The 22605-nt window shown below is 42.6% G+C and overlaps 3 protein-coding genes across 5 annotated transcripts; 2 read left to right on the top strand and 1 right to left on the bottom strand.

Annotated features, from left to right (window-relative positions):
* Positions 1–605: 605 nt before the first annotated feature.
* On the top strand, positions 606–10754 carry Chd64 (calponin 3). 2 transcript variants are annotated; one of them, XM_017163961.3, is made up of 3 exons: positions 606–840; positions 9291–9632; positions 9879–10754. In XM_017163961.3, exons 1-3 carry the CDS (start codon positions 787–789, stop codon positions 10047–10049), a joined length of 567 nt encoding a protein of 188 aa, XP_017019450.1. In that variant the 5' UTR covers positions 606–786; the 3' UTR covers positions 10050–10754. The 2 variants fall into 2 exon arrangements, with proteins under 2 accessions (XP_017019450.1, XP_017019451.1); XM_017163962.3 differs by lacking the exon at positions 606–840 and adding an exon at positions 9124–9216.
* A 421-nt stretch (positions 10755–11175) lies between these two features.
* Positions 11176–18361, bottom strand: Ack (activated Cdc42 kinase). Of its 2 annotated transcripts, none has more exons than XM_017164037.3 (3): positions 17569–18361; positions 13645–14798; positions 11176–13583 (listed from the first exon to the last, which is right to left on the bottom strand). In XM_017164037.3, the coding sequence occupies exons 2-3, from the start codon at positions 14793–14795 to the stop codon at positions 11579–11581; spliced, it is 3156 nt and encodes a 1051-aa protein (XP_017019526.1). In that variant the 5' UTR covers positions 14796–14798; positions 17569–18361; the 3' UTR covers positions 11176–11578. The 2 variants fall into 2 exon arrangements, with proteins under 2 accessions (XP_017019526.1, XP_041631200.1); XM_041775266.2 differs by lacking the exon at positions 17569–18361 and adding an exon at positions 14866–15085.
* A 288-nt stretch (positions 18362–18649) lies between these two features.
* Noc1 (Nucleolar complex protein 1) lies at positions 18650–22534 on the top strand. The gene is made up of 5 exons (XM_017163989.2): positions 18650–19464; positions 19521–19635; positions 19701–21269; positions 21326–22171; positions 22230–22534. Exons 1-5 carry the CDS (start codon positions 18748–18750, stop codon positions 22454–22456), a joined length of 3474 nt encoding a protein of 1157 aa, XP_017019478.1. The 5' UTR covers positions 18650–18747; the 3' UTR covers positions 22457–22534.
* Positions 22535–22605: the final 71 nt, after the last annotated feature.

The raw sequence follows: 22605 nt of genomic DNA, 5'->3' as shown, positions 1-22605 counted from the left end.
TCGTCGGGATTTATTTTACATAAACTGTGAGTATCAATTTTTATTAATATTGGAATGTGTTGAAACTAACCAAAAGAATTGTTTTTATTTTTCGTTAACATACTTTCTTCTAATCAAAACATATTTATATACCCTTTCAGGGTATTATAATCTTAGTCAAAAGCTTTTAAAGCGGTAAAGGAGTCATTTCCGACCCCATAAATCATGTAAATCATTATTTTATAATAACAAATAAATTTTTGGAGTGCTTTTTTTTTTCTTTTTTAATGGTCAAAAATTAAGAAAATTTAAATTTCCTAAAATTTTAAAATTAAATAATAAATAATAACAAACAAAGCCTTCTAATCTAAAATTAATGCTATGACAAACTGTAAGAGTATAAAAACTCTGGCTTCCCCGAATTTAGTTTCCCTTCTTTTTTCCAGTGCATTATTTCTTTTTTATTTTTAAAAACAACTGTTGTTAAAAAAGCCCTATGACATCACCAGTTTCAACATGGAAAAGACAGCTGACTGATAAGCCAGCTCGAGCAAAGCTCGGAGCTTTTTACTCGCTACGCTTGGGTTTGGGGGTATGTTTCTTCGGCTTCTACGCTTGGAGCAGCCATTCATTTCGCAGTTAGCTTTCGCCTCGAACGGACGTGCTTCGTGAACACTTAAGAAAACTTGGCTTTAACCCTAGCGCTCCCTACGTTCCATAACGCGGCATTCCAGTGCAACAGCCAAGAGCAACCTACATTTTGTTAACTCCCTGCAAGCCAAACCCGTTTCTCCAGCTCCAAAAACCATGGCATCCAACCGAGCAGCCAAGTCTGGGTTCGCCGCCGAGGCCCAGCGCAAAGTAAGTAAACAAATTGCCAAAAAAAAAGTTCACTGTGTTTGTGTGTGTGTGTTGTTGGAGCTGCATTGACTTTATTTGGTGCTTTTTGACGCCAACTTTTAATGTGCTCCACTCGCGCCAAATGCCAAAAAATTAGCTAAAAATGGTCTTGAAATTACGAGCGTCTAACGAGGAATGACCTCATTTCGTTGATAAGTTTGCTATATTCACACACACTTATACTCATGTATGTATGTACGGTGTGTGTATATGATGCATGCGTAATTTTTGAGCTTGAAGATGACTTAAGGTGATTTTATGGCATTGTTAGGAGAGGGTCGAAAAATGAGCGGTGATTCACTGTGAAACTAAGGAAATATATTAATAGAAAGCAATCAATTTTTTTATGATATCAAAAGTTAAGTGGGAAATGTAATGGCAAAAGTTTATGAATAATCAACTTCAAATTATATTTTAATATTTCTAATACTATGTAGAACATGAGCAATATTTACCATAAATTGTACCATACCTCTTGGTTCCGTAAAAGGTCTCAATTTCCTAATCCCGAATAGATTAAATTAATTAAGTTCAATTTATTGCTATTACTAAATATTATAAAAAATATTCAAAGGGAGACTTACTTAAAAAACGTTGAAAAAATTGTAAGAATTGTCTTTAATATTAATAATTATAAAATTCATTTTCAGATACTATTGAATTCCCATTTTTCTGATCTGGAACAATCTATAAACCTGAAAATGTTTTTATTAATCACTGAACTTTGTTCTAGAAAACCCTCAGATTTTGAATACTATTATTATATTCTAATATAGTCTCTAGCTTCCTAAAACTTCCCCTATATCTAAGAGAACTAAGCCTGGCTTCAGATAATCCCTTCTCCACAATTAAGTAGCCCATGTACATAGCTCTAGCTCCCCATTCTTCTCCCTTAAATTGACAACATTAGTTCCGTCCATTAGCAGCACTTTGCATTAAATGCACTCATACAAATGCATTGGTTTTGTGTGTTTTTTTTTTTTTATTTTTTTGTTGTGGGGGAAACTTGTAGGTCTCGTACCCTTCGACAGTTTAGCCCTCGCCAAGTCAAGTCCGGGTTACGCAATGCAGGCCGCCCCTGGGCCAAAACAGAGTGAAATTGTATATGTCGCCCGGCAAAGGGGATTAAGTGCAGTCCAACGAAATCAACAGCAGTGGCGACTATATAGCTTACAGATACAGTTACAACATTTGCCCAAACAAATAACAAAAAAAAAAAAAGGAGGGGGGAGGGCAATATAATAAATAACCATGAGCATAGCCGAAGTTGTACATACCCTTGGTGGCTTTGATTATTTGTATTTCGTTCTTATGTTCTTTGTTATCTTGAATTACTTTTCCACGAGTCAGCCCATTTAGTGAGAGGCCTTGTTTATCGGCATTATCTACACATTCGCACATTTTTTATGCACGTTCGCGGTCAAAATAATAGCATCCGGTGGGTTCTCTTATCGGTGAGTTCAAGTTTGAACTTGGATTTATTTTGTTCTTTATTGAAATATTAGATATTCTCAGCTCAGCTTTAAAATTCCTCCAAAAAGGGTTAGTAAAGTATAGAAAACCCTTAGGAAAGGGTATATGGGTATTGTAAACAAAAAAATACCTAGACAGGCGATTGGTACCTAGTTGGACGTTTCAGTTTTCAGTCGTTCCGAAAATGCCTGAAAGCCCAGCTGCTGGCTGACTTCAAACCGCGATCAAATGGCTCCCCAGGAGCCGGAGGCGATGATGTCATCTCTCCAGCTGCCCCTCTCCCCTCTAGTCCACTCGATTCCTTTCCTTTTCATTCCTCTCCTCACGATCGTTAGCTTTGAGCACTTTTTTCAAATGACGAGACTTTGAATGCGTTGCCGCTCTCTCGCGGGGAATCGCTCATATCTGGAGGAGCAAGCCGGGTGCTGGGTGCCGGGGTAAGAATAGCAGCGATAGCAGCACCTTTTTCCAACACACATGAGCACTTAAGAGCGGGTATGTGGCGTAAGCAAACAGCAAAATATAAAACAACAAAAGTGAGGTAAAAATGTAGGAAAACAAAAATTGGTTCTTCTACACAAGCTTTGTTTTTGCCTTGAGTCGAGTGTGTGTGTGTGTGAGTATCTTGGGGTCGGTTATATTCAACCGACTTTATGGCAGTCAGTCCGCGACAAAAATACATTTCAGAGATCTCAAATTTCGGCCAAGGGTTCCGATGGTTGCAACCCTTCCATTGAATCCACGTTAATTACAGGCCAGCAGCTGCCATTGGAGAGGTTCTAGATACTGAAGTTACAGCTAACATAGAAGACTCTCGGGCCCTTGATCGGTTACATTTGTTGTTGCTTTCATATTTTTTATAAACAATTGAAAAGAGCAGGCTTGCTTAAACAGCTGTTTCTAGGAAGAACCCCTCACTCAGTATGAGTAACCGCCAGGAATTTAAAGTCTTTCGAAGATCAGTCACAAAAAAAGAAGGTCAACATAATGTTTATGTATTTAATTAAAAAAGAATTTTATATATTCAAGCTTAATTTTAGGAATCTTGTGTGTACTGAAAAGGTTTTAAAATGTTCAAGTAATAAGTGATACTCCTCAGTTATTTTTATAGGTTTTAATCATAGATTTACAGAGGATCTAATACTAAATAAATAATAAATAATAAAAATATATTAAACAAAACTTTAAATTACAAAATTTGCAATTTAAAAACTTCACTTTACTAAGTCGTTAAAATCACCCACAACTTAAAACCCTTTACAAATCTACTTAAGGGGGGGGTAAGGTTAATTCGGTGCAAAAAAGGCCACTTTTCAAAAAGTTATTGTGGCGGAATGGCTAACGTTAGCTTAATGAATTAAATACCATATAATAACACAACATTTGAATAATTTTTAATAAATTTTGTATTGAAAAATATTTAGAGGTAGAGAAGTTATAGGGAATCTCCCGAGTCGCCTCCAAAAAAAGTTGTTTTGCGGTGTACATCCTAACAGTCCACAGGATCATCCGATCTAAAAAAATTATACCTCATTCGTTAAAGGATAAGTGTCCCGAGGTATTCACGAAGAGTTTTTATTTTTAAAATTTTTTCCCTATTTTTTATCAAAATTTGAAGTCAAAACCCCGATTTTTGACAAAAAAATTAAGTTAATTTGTTAAATAAAAAATATAAGAAAATTAAAAATTAAAAAAAGCTCCACGTGAATACCTGTAGAATTATCCAAAGAAGTTATGTTCCAAATTTCAAACCGATTGGTTGAGTAGATTTTGAGTTATCGTGTACACCTATTTTCAAAATGGCATTTTTCAGGAGAGCGCTTTAAACTTTGCGATTCTCATGCATTGAACACCAACCGACCTTCGTTCAACTCCGCATAACTTTGTCAATATTCCTATGATCGATGTAAAACTTGGACATAATATTCTTAAGATGTTGAACTTTCAAAATAAAAAATAAAAAAAAATTTACGAAAAAAAAAATTAAATACCTTACCCCCCCCTTAAAACTCCCCTTAGTTAATCACTTAAATAACTCAAAACATTCTATTTAGGGAAGTAAACCTGTAATTGTTTTTTTTTTTTGTCCCATTCCATTTGTGCTTGCCGCTGTGTATCTTATCCAACGGAGCCATGGAAGCCACGTACTAATCACCTGGCCGCTTTTGGAGCTAAGAATCCACACTCAATTAGCGGCGAATATATATACATAGTGTGACGGTTGTACATTTGTACATCCGCCGCACGCAATATACCCTTTCTCACCCTCTTACCCATGAAACTATCAGTGCGGGCGGCACCTAAATGGAACACATTGGCCCACATGAACTCCGGGCTCCCTGGAAGCCATCGAAACACTTGTTGGCCCGTCAGTCACCGTCATTTTTAGATAAGCCATAAACAGTTGCGGGAGGTTTTTATCATAAATCAAATGTTGTTTTGGATTTCCGGTGAAACTACAACCAGTACGAGGAGCAAGTACCAGGTACACCTCGTTGAAAAATTGGGTTCTCTTTATGGAATCCGAATCAGAGAAGGCTTTACAGCTCATGCGAATGAACTTAAATTTTGGCCTGGCCAGTAAAGCCAGTCTCCAAAATCAAATAATTGACCTCGTTACATTTTTGCGGATTTCGTTTATGTTTTTACTGTGGCATGTCGTTTTTTATATGCTTATATATATTATATGTATTTATCCAGCCAAAAAATATCGGTCAGCAATTGTCATGGATCATGACACATCGCAAAAGAAAGCGAAATCGGCAAATGAATAATCGCCAGATATTCGACAGTTGGTTTCGGATTGATTTTACAAAAGCCCTGGCTTACGTAATTGAGTGTGTGTGTGTTTAGTGGAGTGAAGTGATGCGTCAACAGATTCGGCAATGATTCCCTTTACACACATTTAACTAATCATCGCCATCTACGCTAAAATATTGCCAAAGTTCAGTCTCCAGATTCAAGCCATGGGGAGATGACATCATCTGGCGATCGCTGGATGGCTTTAAAAAGCCATCAAGCCAAGCAAAACGTGGCCCCTTGTGTCTGGTCTCTGGTATCTGTATCCTCACTATGGTTTATTATGCAATGATCATCAGTCTGGTGTCTCCGCTTGACTCCTCAACCGGCGGAGGAGGGAGGGACATTGGATCATTGGATGGGCGGAAACTTCCGTCAAATTTGCGCTTGAGATTATTTCGTCAAATACCAAAAAAATGTTAATGGAAACAAATCTTGAGTTAATATTTATATATGTAGAATTCTGTGAAACAATATGAGATACTGGTTGGGGAAGGGTATAGAAAGAGAGTCCTCTAAAGTCTTTAAATTGATTAAGATCTATGATTTTCTAGCTGTATTTTGAGGTACTTTTTAAATTCTCTTGTCTAAATATTGTAGAAGAAATCACAGTTTTTATTTGTGTATAAATATTTGTTTACCTTTTCCAAATTATATGTTTAGTGACATTTTTGGGGCTCACCATAAATGTAAAATATTAAAAAAAAAAAAAAAAAATACCCTTCAAAAGCGGAAACTTCCAGCTATCATTGATCTTTCTTCTTTTTTTGGTGAAGTAAGAACCATTAATAGAATTCCCAGAATATGGCTTCTCACTCAATTGTGTGAGGTCTGAATCATGATAAATAAATATAAGCTTATGTTGTACCAAACAGCATTTTCACTTTTCAAGTGGCTGAGTCGTAGGTGTGAATTAAATGAAGTTTGGCGTGGGCAGAGAGCCGGAGGAGCCCTCTGCGGAGTTGCTGTGCTGCTGACCCACAGTTTCTGTATTTTTGGAAAGCGGCAAGAAAATATGCGGGAAACAAGCCCAGCCAGTTTTTTTTTTTTTAAGTCATTTTAATTTTAATTTAGGTAAAAGCCAACGCCAGGCTTGGCTTAGCATGTCTGCCCATTGCGTGCCGATCCCAACCACCCAGAACGTACTCATCATCAGAACCCAAACCCCGCCCCGGACAAACCTACATACAACATAAGCTTGGGAAATTAATTAGGTTCTTGAGGTTCCAAGGCCGAGGCCTGTGAGAGCATTTCATTGTCACGCCGTTTTGTAATTGCGCGTAATCGTGCTTAATTCATCAACTGACCCATAGACCCAAAACTCCCAAAAAAACAGCTTAGGAGAACCGTTGCACAAATGACGCCATTTTCTAACGGCCAAACCGATGACCAATTTTACAAGTTCCGCTTCTAATTATTAATTGTTTTCTACAGCTTTCGAAATTCCTCCCTCTCTCTATAAGGAAGCACGTTCTTAGCTGCTGAACATGTGTTTATAAAAATTTCTATATGTATATGATGTATAGGGAATTATATTATGTACTCTCCTCGACTACTTTCCGAGCGATTGCTGAATTTCGAGACGACCTCTCAGAGTGCTAAACTAAACAATATACAAAAAACAACCGATAAATATATAAACAAGCCATGAAATGCCAACTCCGAGCTTTTCGCCAGCTTGCTGCTGACTCATTAAAATAGCTCTGAAAATATTTTTATAGCAAAAAAAAAGGGAACCAAAGAAATAGCAATAATTTTGCCATTCTCCAACCATTTTTCATTTAGTTTTCGAACATTGTTTGTCCATTGGAGGGGAGAGAAGACCACCAACTGTCAAATTTGTTTGGGGTTTCGTGCTGATCGCCAAAGAAGAAGAAAACGTGTAAGAAACGGTCGGAATTCATTAGTCTCTTAACGGCTTTTTTGTTTACGATTATGTATGGTTTGTGTGGTATATTATGAATAAACTGGCCATAGAATCCCATAAACATATTTTTTTTATTTTTTATTCCTAATCAAAATTTATTCATCTGCCCCGAGGGTGTCAATTTATCTGCCATCATCGTGATCACGATAGCAGGCTCTCTAAGTTATGATCATCTTTGGGGTCTTTGGGGCTCCGGCCAGATTTTTTCCCTCAAAACAGAAGAAGAATGTCAATCAAAATTGCTTTTATTAATTGTCTCACGCCTCGCGAGAGCTGAAGCTTTTCTATGGATCCCCAATGATGGATGATGCTGTTACTGGGTTCCGTTCTTTTCTCTATTTCTTGGTGGGATAAGTGCTGACCTCCACTGTTAATCGTTTGACCGTTATTCTGGGACAAAGCCATTTGCCAAAAAGCGCCAATGATTGCAATTATCGATAATAATCATCAGTAGTTTCTTTTTTTTTTTTGGAAGCCCCCATCAAGCTTCTTCATCATTTCCGAACGATTAACATATTCCGCGGCTCTAAACCGCATATCTCAACGTCAAATCAGTGGGTTTTATAGGGCTCAAACAACGAAAAAGGTCGTTAAATTTTATGTTCGATATATAATTCTCGACTACCGTTGTTAGACGACAAGAAACTATTAGGGAGAGGAGAGTTGGGTTTAATAAGGCAAAGTGCATTCACCTCGATTACACACAATGTCAGGGGAAAGCTTCTGTGTTGTATTTCACTTTTTTTTTATTACTGCATCACGGAACTTCCCTTCCCGGACTCTCCCTGAAATTTACGACTTTTGCTTGCATTTCTCCCCCCAGACAGGCGATAAGGAGTGGGGCTTGAAATACAACTCAATTGGCGACAATCGTTCCATTTGTTTTCTGAGATCATTCATTTTAATAGACTTTGTCCGTCAGAAACAAATCGCATACATATACCAATAAAAATATAAACAGTTGGGGCTAAAATAATAGGGGTTTTAAGGGGAGGTTTTGTGTTGAAATATACAAAGTTACTTACAATTTCCATATTTGTTCAAGGCTTAGTTTTGTTTGACAACAGAAGGTGATTGTAATGCAAGTTTATTGTTAAAAATGTCATAAAGATATGAATAAATATTACAGCTCTTTTATTTGTTATGCAATTTTTTGTTTGTTTAATTTTATAAACTAAAAATATGTAAATAATAGTGGGTCAAAATATTAACTTTTAACTTTAGCTATATATTTTTTGCAGTCATATATTTTAGATCGTCTAATAACTAGAACCCTAACCGCAACTGTTTTCTTTTTTATGGCCGAGTACTTTGGCGATAAAATGGCAGCTAATCTAAAATCAGTTAGCGACAGCCATTCAATTCAATCAAATAAAACAAATAAAATAAACGTGTTAAGTGAGCCGCTCTGATATGACCCAAAGTTTGTTAAACATTTTGATTTCGATTTTTATTGGCAAACCAACCAAATGGAAACGCGACACGCAACGATTTTGTGGTTTTCGGTTTGCGGTTGGCATTCTGCGAGTGGAAATGGAAGTGGATAAAGATATAGAAATAGAAATAGGAGTAAATCCGATTGGGGGCCAACAACAGCTGCTGGCTGCTCAACAAGTGGCTTTGGGTCTGGCCAAAATCGGTGCGAAGGACGCCCAAGCGGCCGGCAAAACTTAAGGCCAAATATGGTCAAGACGACGCTAGAGAGTTAAAGCTATCGACATTGGCAAATATGGATACTTACTTATTCTACATGAGAACAACATGGGACCCGAACGTGACTGACTTGAGCAAGTTCAGCAGATCGACAAAAGCGGGGAGTGGCGGTGGACGCCGATTGATGACAGCAGTGAGAGTTATCGCCGAGGGAGAATATAAATGGGGAAATGCAATCTTATCCTTATCTCGAGTTGAAATATAACCGCCGAATTGTCACGAGAAGAGCGAGGTGTGCTATGTGTGTGTGTGTGTGTGTTTATAACCAATTAGTGATAAGTTTCCTATCAGCGATATTGCATGAGATAACCCAGGGGAAATGGCCCACAAATAGAATAATGGTCTGCACTTGATTTAACCCTCGATTGGGTGCTCAGTCTACAAGCAGATCTAGAGGGATTAAAACCGAGATGTACCAGTCCAAGGTGGCTGCATTAAAATCCCAAAAAATCTATATAAATTGTATTTATATTAATTTTATCTTATTCTTAATATTCAGATCAACTCAAAGTACAGCGAGGAGCTGGCCCAGGAGTCCCTTGAGTGGATCAAGGCCGTAACCGCTGAGCCCATCAACACCTCCGGCGACACTGATAACTTCTTTGAGGTGCTCAAGGATGGCGTGATCCTGTGCAAGCTGGCCAATGCCCTGCAGCCTGGTTCCATCAAGAAGATCAACGAGAGCAAGATGGCCTTCAAGTGCATGGAGAACATCAGTGCCTTCCTCGAGTGTGCCAAGAACTTTGGTGTACCCACCCAGGAGACATTCCAGAGCGTTGACCTGTGGGAGCGTCAGAACCTCAACTCTGTGGTTATCTGCCTGCAGTCGCTGGGTCGCAAGGTGAGGATTGGTGTAATCAGTAGCTCAGGAAAAATAACAGACAAATAAGATCAGCAATCAGTTTGAAGCCTTCAAAGTTGATTGATTATATTTATTTTTATTTAAAAGTTGAATTTTTACAAGGAAAAATTATAAGAAAGAAACATTGAATGTATAACATTTGGATCTAATCAAAGCTGTAGAACTTTCTAAAATATTTTAATAATATTTAAAGACATACTTATAATATTATTCTACCTTTTTCAGGCCTCCAACTTCAACAAGCCGTCGATCGGACCCAAGGAGGCCGACAAGAACGTTCGCAACTTCAGCGATGAGCAGCTCCGCGCTGGCGCCAACGTCATCTCTCTGCAGTATGGATCCAATAAGGGTGCCACCCAATCGGGCATCAACTTTGGCAACACCCGGCACATGTAGACGAAGGACCTTCTCCTTCGCCTGCCCTTCCATACCATCTCCGCTCTCAGACATTCCGCAATAAAAGCCAAAACCAAAACGCTTTGCTTTTGGGTTCAACACACACACACACACACCACATACAAACACTTTACGGGTAAAGCCCCGAAAATGATTTATGATATATGATACGGATATATATTTATGATACCAATTTGTATTTGTATTCCAATTGACGACACCAGACGCGTATGCTGTTATGTAACATAACAAAAACTACTTTAATTTAATATTATTAAGTACTCGTACATACGGATCTTAGGATGATTTATTCAATTTTTCAACATTTGCATTTGCGACACACACACACACACACACACACACTTTTGAAGCCGATAACCCGCACTCCGATTCTGTGCCATCGAAGATGAAGAAGACAGTTGGAAATTGTCCCCCGTATGCAAAAAGTGAGATAATAAGGATCAGAGGATCGAAAACGAATTGAGAATTGTGTGTTTTTTAATAAACGAAAGTGTCTTCTATCTCGTAGAGTAAACTTGTTACCAATGTTGTTTCAAACTAACCACCTGAATATATAAATCAAAAAGCAGAGCATTTAAGAAAATGTATTTACAGACCAATTAAATATATTACACACTTTTGAATGATCTATTTTGAATACTGTCCCCCTGTTGAAAATAAATAATTATTCTTTTAACATAAGAAGGTTGTTTTTACTATTTTTGGTGAAGAGCTAAATGCTAAATTTAAACAAGAAAGGGAAGCCTATTTTATGAAGCCGAAGTTTTTCTAGCCTTCTCTCATGGAAAATTATTTCTAACTAAACGAAATGAGCTCTAATTCAATTCGTAAAGTAGTTTTCATTAGTTTTTATTGGGTCTTTTGAAGGATTATGAAGCCTGGTTTTTGCCTACCACAACAACAACTATATATACTTGTACTGCCTAAAAGTATGCTTATATTAGGCACAGATTCTATTACATGGATTAGCATGAAAGTATGCAATTATGATAATGTGCAGGGATTTACAGAAGGCTGAATAACTCTGTTTTGTGGGGATTTATTAACTTTTCCAAGACTTTTACGTTTTCCCAAGGATATTTCCACAAATAAAAATAACAACGTATCTTTTTTGTAACAATCAGATATTATTTATTTGATTTGAAAACAAATACTTGTTGCATGCATTGACATCAACTCTTCGGGAGTCCATTCCCGGACGACTCCCTTTCGATTTCTCTCGCTTGTAAATAATTTTCGAGGCCTTGGATTATAATGAATATATGTATAGTACAGTCATCGAATAACAATTATAAAATAATTTTATACCGATCGCTTATATAAAATAGAACATGTTGTACAGTCGCTTGACAATGTGTTGTGTATGTTTCCATTCGAGAGTGTTTCACTTAAGAGTATTTTGAAAAGATTCGAGACATCGTTTTGCCTAAGCTGCATTCCGTTGCGTAAATAAAACTATATTATATTCGATCCAGTAATACGTGATGTTTGGAAGGAGCAGCTCTCTCTTAGGACTGCAGCAACAGCTCGGCAGCCACCTCGAGACTCCAGTTGGTCTGCTGCAGCGCCTGCTCGCACTGTGGTCGCCCTGCCACGCCCAACCGCGCCAGCTGATCGATCTTGTAGTGCTTTGTGGCCAGCGACACATCCCCACTGGCCGCTCGCAAAGCATTGCGAACATCCTGCTCCACCGCAGAGCTGCCCAGCTCCTGCATCAGCTGTTGCAGCTTCTCCTGTTCGCGTCCATAGTCCGAGGGCACAGGGGCATATAGCTGATGGGCGTCCTCTAACTGCTGTTGCTGCTGCAGGCGCATCTTCTCCATGCGCCGCTGGATCTGCTGGGCAGAGAGGGGAGGCGGTGCTAGTGGAGCAGGTCGATGTGGTCGCAGGTAGTCATCCAGGGTGACCTCGTCGTAGAGGGCGGCTCCATTGCCATTCGGCACTTGGCCGTAATACGTGGAGCCTGCCGTGCTGGCCGCCACGGCATCGTACAGAGCGGAGGAAGAGGCATAGACACTGCTCTTGGGAGCCACCACGCGATTGGAAATGGCCACAAATGAGTGGTTGGCCTCCGGCTGCTGCTGCTGCTGGTGATTCTGGTAGATCTGCTCTTGCTCTGGTCGCTCTGGCGGCGGCTGGGCATAGTACTCTGAGGGCGTGGCGGCCACCTGCTCATACCAAATGCGATTCACCACGCTCTGGGTGCTAGCGGCTGCTTCCACATTGTTTTGCTTGGGCGAGGCTGTGGACGAGGGGCTGGTGGAATGATTCGAGGCGGCTCCGTTTTTGAGAGGCGTAAGATTCTGCTTGTACACCATTTCCTTGTTGGCTTGCAGCTGATTGGAGTTGCGCTGGTACTCCTCCTGAGCCCGGTTTTGTCCATTGCTGTACATGTCCTTTTCCAGCTCGGCGATGAAGGATTTGTCCAGCAAAACGCCGCTATTCTCGGCAGGGGCAATGGGTAGAGGCTCTACAGGATGCCGTTCCATGGAGAGATTACTGAGATTCAGCTGCATGGCCGCCGATTCCAAAGCGGGTATGTTCTCCTTATTCGAGTTGGGAGCACCAAAGAGGCTCTTTCTCACCGAGGGACTGCTGTAGGCGGGACCTGGCGGTGGGGCTGGCTCCTGGGTTTGGCTGAAGTTAGAGTACAGGGCCACTGCTGTCTCCAAGCTGCTGGTATCAAAGGGATCCCGTGTCGCCATCTGCTGCTGCTGCTTCTGGACAAATTCCATGGTATTCGAGTAAGTGGGAGGCATCTGGTAAGGTGGCGGTTGTAGGCGTCCCGGCGAAGCTGTCACATTGCCAGAATCAAAGTCAAACTGAGGCTGTTCATTGTAATATGTGGGTGAAACATTCAAGTCCGCTGGAGCACCCTCCTCCACATACGTCTGCACTTCTATGGGGGCGTCTAGGATGCAAAAGGAGCTGTCCATCTGCAGGGATGAACTATCCCCTGCTCCGTTAGCTGCCGGCACTCCTCCTGCCATATCCGGAGAAATGTCAATGAGTAAGCCCTCTTGCTGGAACTGCGGTGGCGGTGGACGTTGCGGCCCCACCAGGGCTCCCTTGTGCTTGACCGCGTTGCGTCGTTGCAGACCCGCTGCCGTGTCGTTGACCAGCTTGTTGTAGGCAAACTGCTTGTTGGACGTGGACTTGCGCTCCTTGGCATGACCCTGGTTAACCGAGGCGCACTTTCGCTGCCGTTCCTCTGAAACTGCTGCTCCGCCCCAACAGAAACCAAAGGGCGAAGGCGAGGACGAGCCATTGGCACCCAAGCTGCTACGCATGGCCACATCCCCGGCGCCGCCTGGCACCTTTCGCTGCTCCAGCAAACTCTTGGGGAAGATTCCAATCTCGAAAGTGCGCTGGTTCTGGCCCTTGATCAGCTTCAGTTCGTGGCGTCCATCGATGATGGCGATGGTGTCGCCCGGCTCAATCTGGAGGCCCTTGGACTCGTGGTAGCTGCGGCTGGCACGCATAACAGGTGGCGACATTCCAGCCAGGTATTCCCTAGAAAGGAGAGTTAAGGATTAGAGGGACTAAACCCACAATAAATTGAAAATAAACCTACTTGAGGGCAGCAAAAGTGGGACGCTCGGCGGGCGTCTTATCCCAGCACTGCAACATCATGGCATAGACATCCGGCGGACAGGCGTCCGGCTGATGCAGTCGCTCGCCCTCGCGATCAATCTTGCGGAGAATCTGCGAGCCATTTAGACCCACCCAGGGATCCTCGCCAAAGCTGAGCATCTCCCACAGCGTCACGCCAAACATCCAGGTGTCGGAGGCATGCGAGAACTGCCGGAAGCGCAGGGATTCCGGGGCACACCAAGGAAAAGGCACCTTCTTGTGCTCGGACATCACATAGCAATCATCCTCCTGGGGCAAGGCCCGCATTAGCCCAAAGTCCCCAATCTTGATCTTATTTCCAGCGGCCAGGAGAACATTCCGGCAGGCCAGGTCGCGGTGTAGGAAGCGCTTCTGCTCCAGATAGGCCATACCCGTGACAATCTGCACCGACCAGTTCCATATGATGGTGAGTGAGGTGTGGCGGCACTGCTTACGCAGCGTGTCCAACAGGGAACCCCTCTCCGCCAGCTCTGTGATCATCATCATGGGCTGCGACAGCACCACGCCATAAAGCCGCACCAGATTGGAGTGGTCTAGCGCGTGCATGGCTTGAACTTCGCGAAAGAAGTCATCGATGATACCCGGCTGGGTGAGGTTGTCCGATTTTAGCACCTTGACGGCCACCGGTATGACCTTGCCTGCCGGCGAGGCACTCCATTCGCCGCGTCGCACCACGCCAAAGGAGCCGTCGCCCAGTTTCAGGCCCATTGTGATGTCCTTTTCGTGAATGAGGCAGGTAAGCTGGGTACCATTCCCACCCTGAGTGGCTTCGCGGCCATTAGAGGAGGGCTGCTTCTTGGACGAAGGCTGTTTACCACCGCCAATCAGCTTGGACAGGATATTCTTGCGCCATTGATGGGCCTTCTTTTTGCGAACCGCCTCCATCAGCCGTCGAATGGCGGGCTTGCCCAGGCCACATCTCTCCAGATCGTCGGGCAGCACATAGTCGAAGTGGGCCAGCCGGGTCACCTGCAGGTCATCCCGAATCCTGTCTAGGAACTGTTCCAGCTGCACCTCTCGCAGCAGATCCTCCAGCCAGGCTGTCTCGCTGCTACTGTGGCCGCCGCCATCCGTCGCAGATGTGGAAGTCATGTTCTGGAAAGGAGCATCAAAGAGAGCAGAGTATGAGATAAGGGCAAGGCAACGATCAGGGTCACTGAACTGGGCTGGTCATGAGAACTCGGTCAATCGTGCAATCGCGTAATCCCCGCCAGAGTGACGAGGGCGACGGCAGGGAGCAGCGAAAGTATTCAACATTTATGGACAGCATAAGCAATGGAATATCAATGGAGCATGTTGCCATGGGCAGAAGGTGGCGCAAAGAACAGAGAGCTATATAAAATGTTTAAAAGTCTTTTTTTTATTTTCAGTGTTTTCTTAATTGTGAAAAAAGTATACATATAAGTATATGAATATATTTTTGACAACTTATTTTATTTTAACTAATGTTATGGGTGCTATTACTCACAACCTAACTAGAGGTAGCTTTGGTTAATATTTTATAGAGATAAAAAATCATAAATTAAAAGTTTTATGAGCCTGAACATTAAATTTAAAAAATATAGATACCCTTGCAGGGTATCATAATTTCAGTAAAAAGCTTGCAAAACATTGAAGTAATTGATTCCGACCCTACAAAGCATATATATTCTTGATCAGCATTAACAGGCGCGTCTTTCTAACTATCTCGGGAAGAAATACAATTTTTTCAATTTTTTTCAAAATTTGATAAGGGGTTACATCGTTAAATTTCTTGAAAATTGGTAAAAATTTTATTTTCTTAAAATTTAAAATTTAGTATGCAGATTTTTTAAACTAGAAAGAACTAGCATAGAAAAGCTTTCAGAAGTGAAATTAATGAATTTTTGGCTGAGTTAAGACCGATTTTTGATTAGATGCCATGATCCCATGGTAAACTGAAAGGGTATACAAATTTCGGCTTCCCGAAGTTATTAAGTATATTTTTTAATGATGCGAATTGTTTTTTATTTTGCTTTAAATAGTTTTACTTTACGGAAGTTCCACTGTTTAACGAGCCCACCCCAAAATGCAATCATGAGCTCTGCTTTTTTTGGAACATTTGTGGTATTTCCCCTGGGGTTTTTCATTGAGAGGTTTTTTTTTTAAACATGTGAATAACCAAACTAGGGGACTTTATTTATGGTTCAAATGTTGTGTTATTATATGGTAGTTTAATCATTAAGGTAACAGTAGCCGTTTTGTTTTTGCAACGATAAACGCGTGGTAGCTTTGTTTACAAATATTTCAGCGCCTGCTAGAGTGCTTAAATGTTAATATAAACTGTTGGATAAAGCTATTATAGATAAGTTCAACTGCGATAATTGGGCTGCTAATAAATGAATATTAGCACTTGCTCGAGTTTTTTGTTAACTAAATATGATGTTATTAGTTAATATCTCCACAGTGGGTTGCAGTTTTCCAAAGAAAAATCCTAGTTCTAGCAAAGTCAGTACTTATTCAAGCGATTATTTTGAATAACTATATACATTCATCGTTTGTTAGTTCCCTATTCCTATGAATTCTAGATAAAACAAACAAGAGACTATTTCTAGCTATACTTGTTGAACTTATTGCCTGTTTCCGAGGGTTCGAAATGCACAAGCTAGGGGCTTTCAAGTGGATTTGTGTAAATATGTCCCACACATCAATGACGTCAGGTTTGCGCATTGGGAAAGTACGCAAACGCGTTGCGTCACCTTGCAATCCGTGAATGCAAATTGAAATCCTCACTCATCGCCGGCTGAATGGAGTGGACAAAGCCACTGGAGACGGAGGAGATTCCCTACCAGCTCAACCTCTGGAGACGCGTGCCCAAGTGGCGATTGTGGAGCGCGCTGCGCGCCGCGATAAGAGGTGAGCTGCAGATGGGGAGACGAAACGGAACCGATATGCACGCTCGCCCCGTGAGGAGTACATACCTTTCTTTTGGGGCACAGCCCATGTAAATAATATGTAGTTTTAACAAGCAAATAATAGAAATTACGCTCAGCGGCCGCGACAGTTTGAGTAATTATTTGGGCGGAAACTGGAATTTAGCGGATGCGAGAGAGACGGAACAACACGCCCAGTTGAGAGCAGGTTATCACCATCAGCTGTGTAATTTATGTACAGTCAAGCCAGCCTACAGGTGACTATCTGTCATTTGGAAATATTTGAGAAATGGTAACATTATTTTAATCTTCAATCTTTAAAGTTAAAATTTCATTAAAGTTTTGGAAAATTATAAAATCTTATTAAAACAATTAATGATTGTATGTTTATATTTTGCTTTAAATAATTTTACTTTACTGAAGTTCTACTGTTAAACGATCCAACCCCAAAAATTCAAACATGAGCTGGGCTTATTCATACACTTTTTTGGAACATTTGTTGCATTTCCCTGGGGTTTTTCATTGAGAGGATTTATTTTTAAATGTGAATAACCTTTCTTTGAGCTCACTGAACACTAGGGACTTTATTTACAAATCTAAGATTAAAAATGGCCATGGAATACATATACATATAAATAGATTTCATGTTAACTTTATTTTCTATTTAATCTGTCTTTTGAGATCATAGTTTCCAAGAAAAACAACAGCAACAGACAAACGTTTAATGGATTTAAATAGTTTCTAATGATTAAGGCAATATTCTTTCGTTTTTATTAGAAATATTTTTCGTAGAATATAATGAACACGTTTTCATATGTATATAAATTATATCAAACGGAACCAATGAAATTAATACGAGTAAAAAAACGAAGTCTTCATTATAGTATATTAAGTTCCCTTTTGTTGTTTTCGAAGAAAACTTTGATACTTTGATACTTAATCCAAATTAATAACATTCTTTGTTTCAAACTCACCGAAAATATTCAATCTGCGAATTTTGTTGACAGATGCAGCTGCTGCGACGGCGCTGTTGGCGCTGGCAGCGAAGCGGAGCGCTGCTGCTGGTTCCGTCGACGGCGCTGCAGTTGGTTAAACTTCCTGTCTGGACAGCGAACAGGTTGCCAAGACAAAAGACGATGATGGTGATGATGACGACCGATGGACGAGTCGCTGCCTGGAGATGGCCGGAATGGAGATGTGAAATTCAATATGCGCGTCGCACAAGGTGAAGGACGTCGGCGTCACAGCTGCGTCGCAGTCGCTGCGTTAGTGTGCGTTAGCTGCTTTGTTTACACTCGCCAAATGAGCAGCTGGCTGCTAGCAGGCTGCTGAATTCGTTGGCGAGGGAGGGGTACGCGGTGGCATTATGGGCCCACCACGGCTGCCATCGCGGGCAAACACACTTTAATATATTAATTTAGTGCGCTGCTCTTCTGCGCGCCACACACAACAACAACAACACGACACAAAAACAATGAATTCGCTTTCAACACAGCTCCGCCCGCTCTCCGCCCCCTCAGCTGTCGTCACAGGTTTTTGCACAATTTCCCACTCACACGCATCTGCTGCTGCTGCTGCACGACTGTGTGTGTGTGCGAGTGTGATGTTAACGAACCAAAAATTGATGAAAAAGAGGCCACGCAAATTCCAGGTGCAACAAAAAAGCCTAAAAAAAACGTAACCGCGACCCTACGGATTGCGTTGTTTGCGTTAAATCGATTAAATGTTTTAATTTTTTTCGAGTGCAGCGGCGGCGGCGTCGACGTTTTTCAAACTATTTGCTTTCCCCTAAAAAATCCCAACTAGTAGAAATTTCACCCTAAAAAATCCAGAACCACATTTGATATTTAAAAACTTCTGATCGAAGTATATATGTTGCTTTAAAATTATTATAAATCAATTTTAAATGTACGTAATATAAATGTTTTATTTTCACGCTTTCATATTTTCCCATGGTCAAAAAATAGTCTTCACAAAAACGCTGAAAAATAGCGTTGCCAGACTTTAAAAATATCGATGCATTAAACCATATGTTTAAAACATCGATAGTATCGATAATCTATGTCTTGCCAGCACTATTACACGTGCGACTTGTTTTCTTCCGAGTTTATTCCATTTAATGCTTTTTAATTCACAAAATACTGAATAATAACATGCCGGCAGCAGTAGCCACAGGTGTGCAATTTGGCGGCCCGTCGAAGAACAAAAAAATCGTGTTTGACGATTCCGGCGAGGCAGTGACCAAGCCATACAAAAGTGGGCAACCGAACAGACCCAAGAATCAACAGTCCCAGATCAAGGAACAGGTGAAGAAGCCCCAGAAAATCAAGTTTGGCGAGGATGGAGAAGCTGTAAGCCAGAAATCCTTCAACAAAAATCACCAGAAGCCAGATCATCATAAAAAACCCCAAAGGGTTAAGTTTGGCCAGGATGGAGCTGCAGGATCCCACAAATCCTTCAACAAAAATCAACAGAATGGCCAAAAGCCTCAGAAAATAAAGTTCGGTGACGACGGCGAGGCTGTAGCCCAGAAATCATTTAACAAAAATCATCAAAAGCCGCAAAAAATAAAGTTTGGCGAGAATGGAGAAGGGGCATCTCGGAAGAGCTTTAACAAAGGCCAAGAAGAGCCTGATCAGTCCAAGAAGCCCCAGAAAATTAAATTTGGTGATGATGGACAGTCCACCGAAAGTGCCAAGAAGCCCCAACGCATCAAGTTCGATGAGGACGGGACTGGGAATAACGTCTCCGCCAGCGAGGAGGACGAGGACAGTGACGAGGAAGTGGGACAAACCTTTGCCAAGAAGCAAACCAAATACCAGTCCCAAGTGGATGAGGACGAGGCGGCTCAAAAGAAGTGGTACCATGTGGTAAGCATTGTTCAAAATAAGTAAACAAGATAAAATAACTAATGGTTTAATTTTAGCACCCCGATTACCCTTCAACGGATGAGGTGCTGGACATGAAGGAGAATGAGCAGCTGGAGCTGTATAATCTGTGCAAGAATTCCTTCGAGGCCGAAAAGAATACCTTTAATAAGCGTAGGTGTTGCCTTCACTTTGGAGATTTCTTAAATATTTTGCTAAGATTTTTCCTTACGTTTTAGGTAACCCCACCGATGCCCGCTGGCTGCAGACCGCCCTGCACAAGGGTACGGCCAAGGATCGGGCCAATGCCGGCGCCTTGCTGGTCACAAGCAATCCTCTGGGTAACCTAGAAGCCCTCACCACTCTCATAGGCTTCTGCAAACTCTCTAACAAGGCCAGCAACGATGTGATTGCGGTGCTCACGGATCTGTGGCAGGAGGTGCTGCTGCCGCCGAACAGAAAGCTCCTGGCCGTGCACACCCGCGGCGCTGACTGGAAGAAACTGAAAAAAGACGACAAGCTGCGCAATGAACAGAAGCGACGGATCTACGCCTATTGGTACTTTGAGGCAGAGCTTAAGGATCAGTACCATGAGTTCCTTAAGAACGTTATGCAGGGTTTGCAGACGGGCCAAGAGCACAACAAAAACTCGTCCATTTTGTCCGCCTCAAAGCTGCTGGCCTATGCCCCCGAAAAGGAGCAGCTGCTGCTGACCATGCTGGTCAATAAGCTGGGAGATCCCATTGCCAAGGTGGCCTCCAAGGCTTTGCATCACCTCAGCGAGGTGGCCCAAAGGCATCCCAATATGTGCGGCGTCATAGTGTCCGAGGCGGAGAAGCTTCTTTTCCGTAACAACATATCGGAGCGTGCCCAGCACTTTGCCTTGTGCTTCCTCTCCAGCATAGCACCCTCGGGCCGGCCCGAGGTCTGCACCAAGCTGGTCAACATCTGCTTTGCCTTGTTCAAAGTGCTGGTCCAGAAGGGCGCCGTCAACAATCGCACCATGCAGGCCATTCTGCGGTGCCTGCAAAAGGCCATTGTTGAGGCACAGCCAGGCAAGGACAGCAATGGTGAGCTGCTCAACAAAGAGATGCAGGACACCATCTACCGCCTGGTCCACTTGGCCGACATACGTGTGAGTGTCCAAACGCTGGGACTGCTGCTCCAGCTGGTCACTGTCAAGACGGAGAAATCGGATCGCTTCTACAACGCTTTGTATGTAAAGCTGCTGGATCTGAACCTCATCAATGTGGGCAGCAAGACAGCCGCCCACCTGCTGCACATTGTCCACCGAGCCATACATATAGACAACCATGTGGCGCGTGCCCAGGCCTTTGTGAAGCGTCTGCTCCAGTTGACGCTTTATGCTCCACCGCATATAGCCGCCGGCTGCCTGATTGTTCTCCACAAATTGTTGCGCATGCGCAAGGAGCTGGTAGGCGGCAGTGGAGCCTCCGATGAGGTGGCTGCTGTTTCCAAAGCTATCCTGCCCGAAGATGAGGATCTAGATAAGTTTGGCAGCGACGAGGAGGAGACTTATAAGGATGTCAAGGAGGAAGGGGAGGATAAGGAAGCTCCTGAGGCGACAGAGGAGAAGGAGGTTGCCAAGTCCTCCTGGCATCATGTTAGTGTCACTGCTGGCAGCTCAGCGGAGGCCAAGGTGCGGGAAATTGATTCCGGCAAATACGATCCTTATCATCGTGTGCCCGCCTTTGCCGGAGCTGGCTATGCTTTACGCCATGAGCTTTTGCTCCTGCGACAGCATTATCATCCCACTGTGCAGGTATTTGCCGAGCAGATCCTAAATCGTGAGTTTATCGAAGGAATTCCCTTGCCCGAATCTCATTATATTCTTTTCCTTTAGAATCCCGCATTGATTACTATGGCGACCCGCTGAGGGACTTTGGCTTGCCGCACTTCCTAGAGCGCTTCGCCTTCAAGAATCCCAAGAAACTGGACGCTGGCCAGCAGACGGCAGAAAGTAGCACTGTTGCCCACAAGCGATACATGGCTTACGGAGCACGAGGCAAGTCTGTACGTTCCCTGACCAAGACCAACTGCACCGAGGACGAGATGTTTATATTCAACTTCCTGGAGCACAAGCGTCGCCAGGCAGAGATTGTGGCACAAAACAAGAAGCAATTGGGGGTGAAGAAGGAGGAGCCAGCGGACCAGGAGGATGGCGAGGCTGGTGAGGAATATCTGAAGGAGGGCGAGGTGGATGACGACGAGTTCGAGGCCTATTTGGATGGTTACTTTGGCAAGAAGTTCAAGGAGGGCGGCGAGGCGGAGGAACAAGAAGACGAAGAGCTCAACTTCCTAGAAGAGCTGGGTGGTGAGATTCAAAAGGATAAATCCAAGGACAAGAAAAAGAAGAAGCAGGCAGCGGACAAGTCGGAGGAGGATATGGAAGACATAGACGAGGACTGGGGGGATGATGACTTAGGGGAGGAGGACGAAGAAGACGAGGAGGATGGCGAAGATCAGTCCGATGATGAAACGGGCTCCATTGATCTAGAGCCACTGGATGATGAAGATGACGATGATGATGCGGGTTCCATTTCCGATGGGGACTCCAGTGAAGCTCCCGAGAGTCCTGACGATGATGATGATGACGATGATGCGCCGCCCAGGTCCAAGAAATCCCGCCAAGACTCGTCTGCTATGTTCAATGGCCGCAGCTTTGCCAAGACACTCAAGCAAAGTCACGGTAAGAGATTCGGGTTTTAATCTTTTTATTTTGTATACTAATCTTGTATTCTCCTTAGACATGTCTTCGCTGTTTGCCGCCGCCGATGACTTCTCCTCAATGCTGGAGGAAACCTCCAAGGTCAAGGGCCAGGGCACCAGCAATGCCGTCTTCAACAAGGACAAATCCTCCGACAAGCAAATGAAATGGGAGGAGAACCGGCGATCGAATGCGAAAACCTACAAGGGCAAGAAATCCTCAAGCAAAAAGGCACCACAAAAGGCGGGCAAAAAGAGGAAACATTAGAACAGTAAAGGATTATATTGGACTAGAGTATATAAGCCTAAAAATTGTAAAAAACAAGATTAAAGATGTAATCAAGAATCCTCGTTGTTTATCATTTGAAATGCTTTATTTTGTAACTGCATTTTGATATAGGGTTTTTCGTGTTATGT

Source organism: Drosophila kikkawai, chromosome 3L, assembly GCF_030179895.1.
Source record: "Drosophila kikkawai strain 14028-0561.14 chromosome 3L, DkikHiC1v2, whole genome shotgun sequence".
NCBI classification, from domain to species: domain Eukaryota; kingdom Metazoa; phylum Arthropoda; class Insecta; order Diptera; family Drosophilidae; genus Drosophila; species Drosophila kikkawai.
This window is presented reverse-complemented; position numbering and strand designations above follow the sequence as displayed.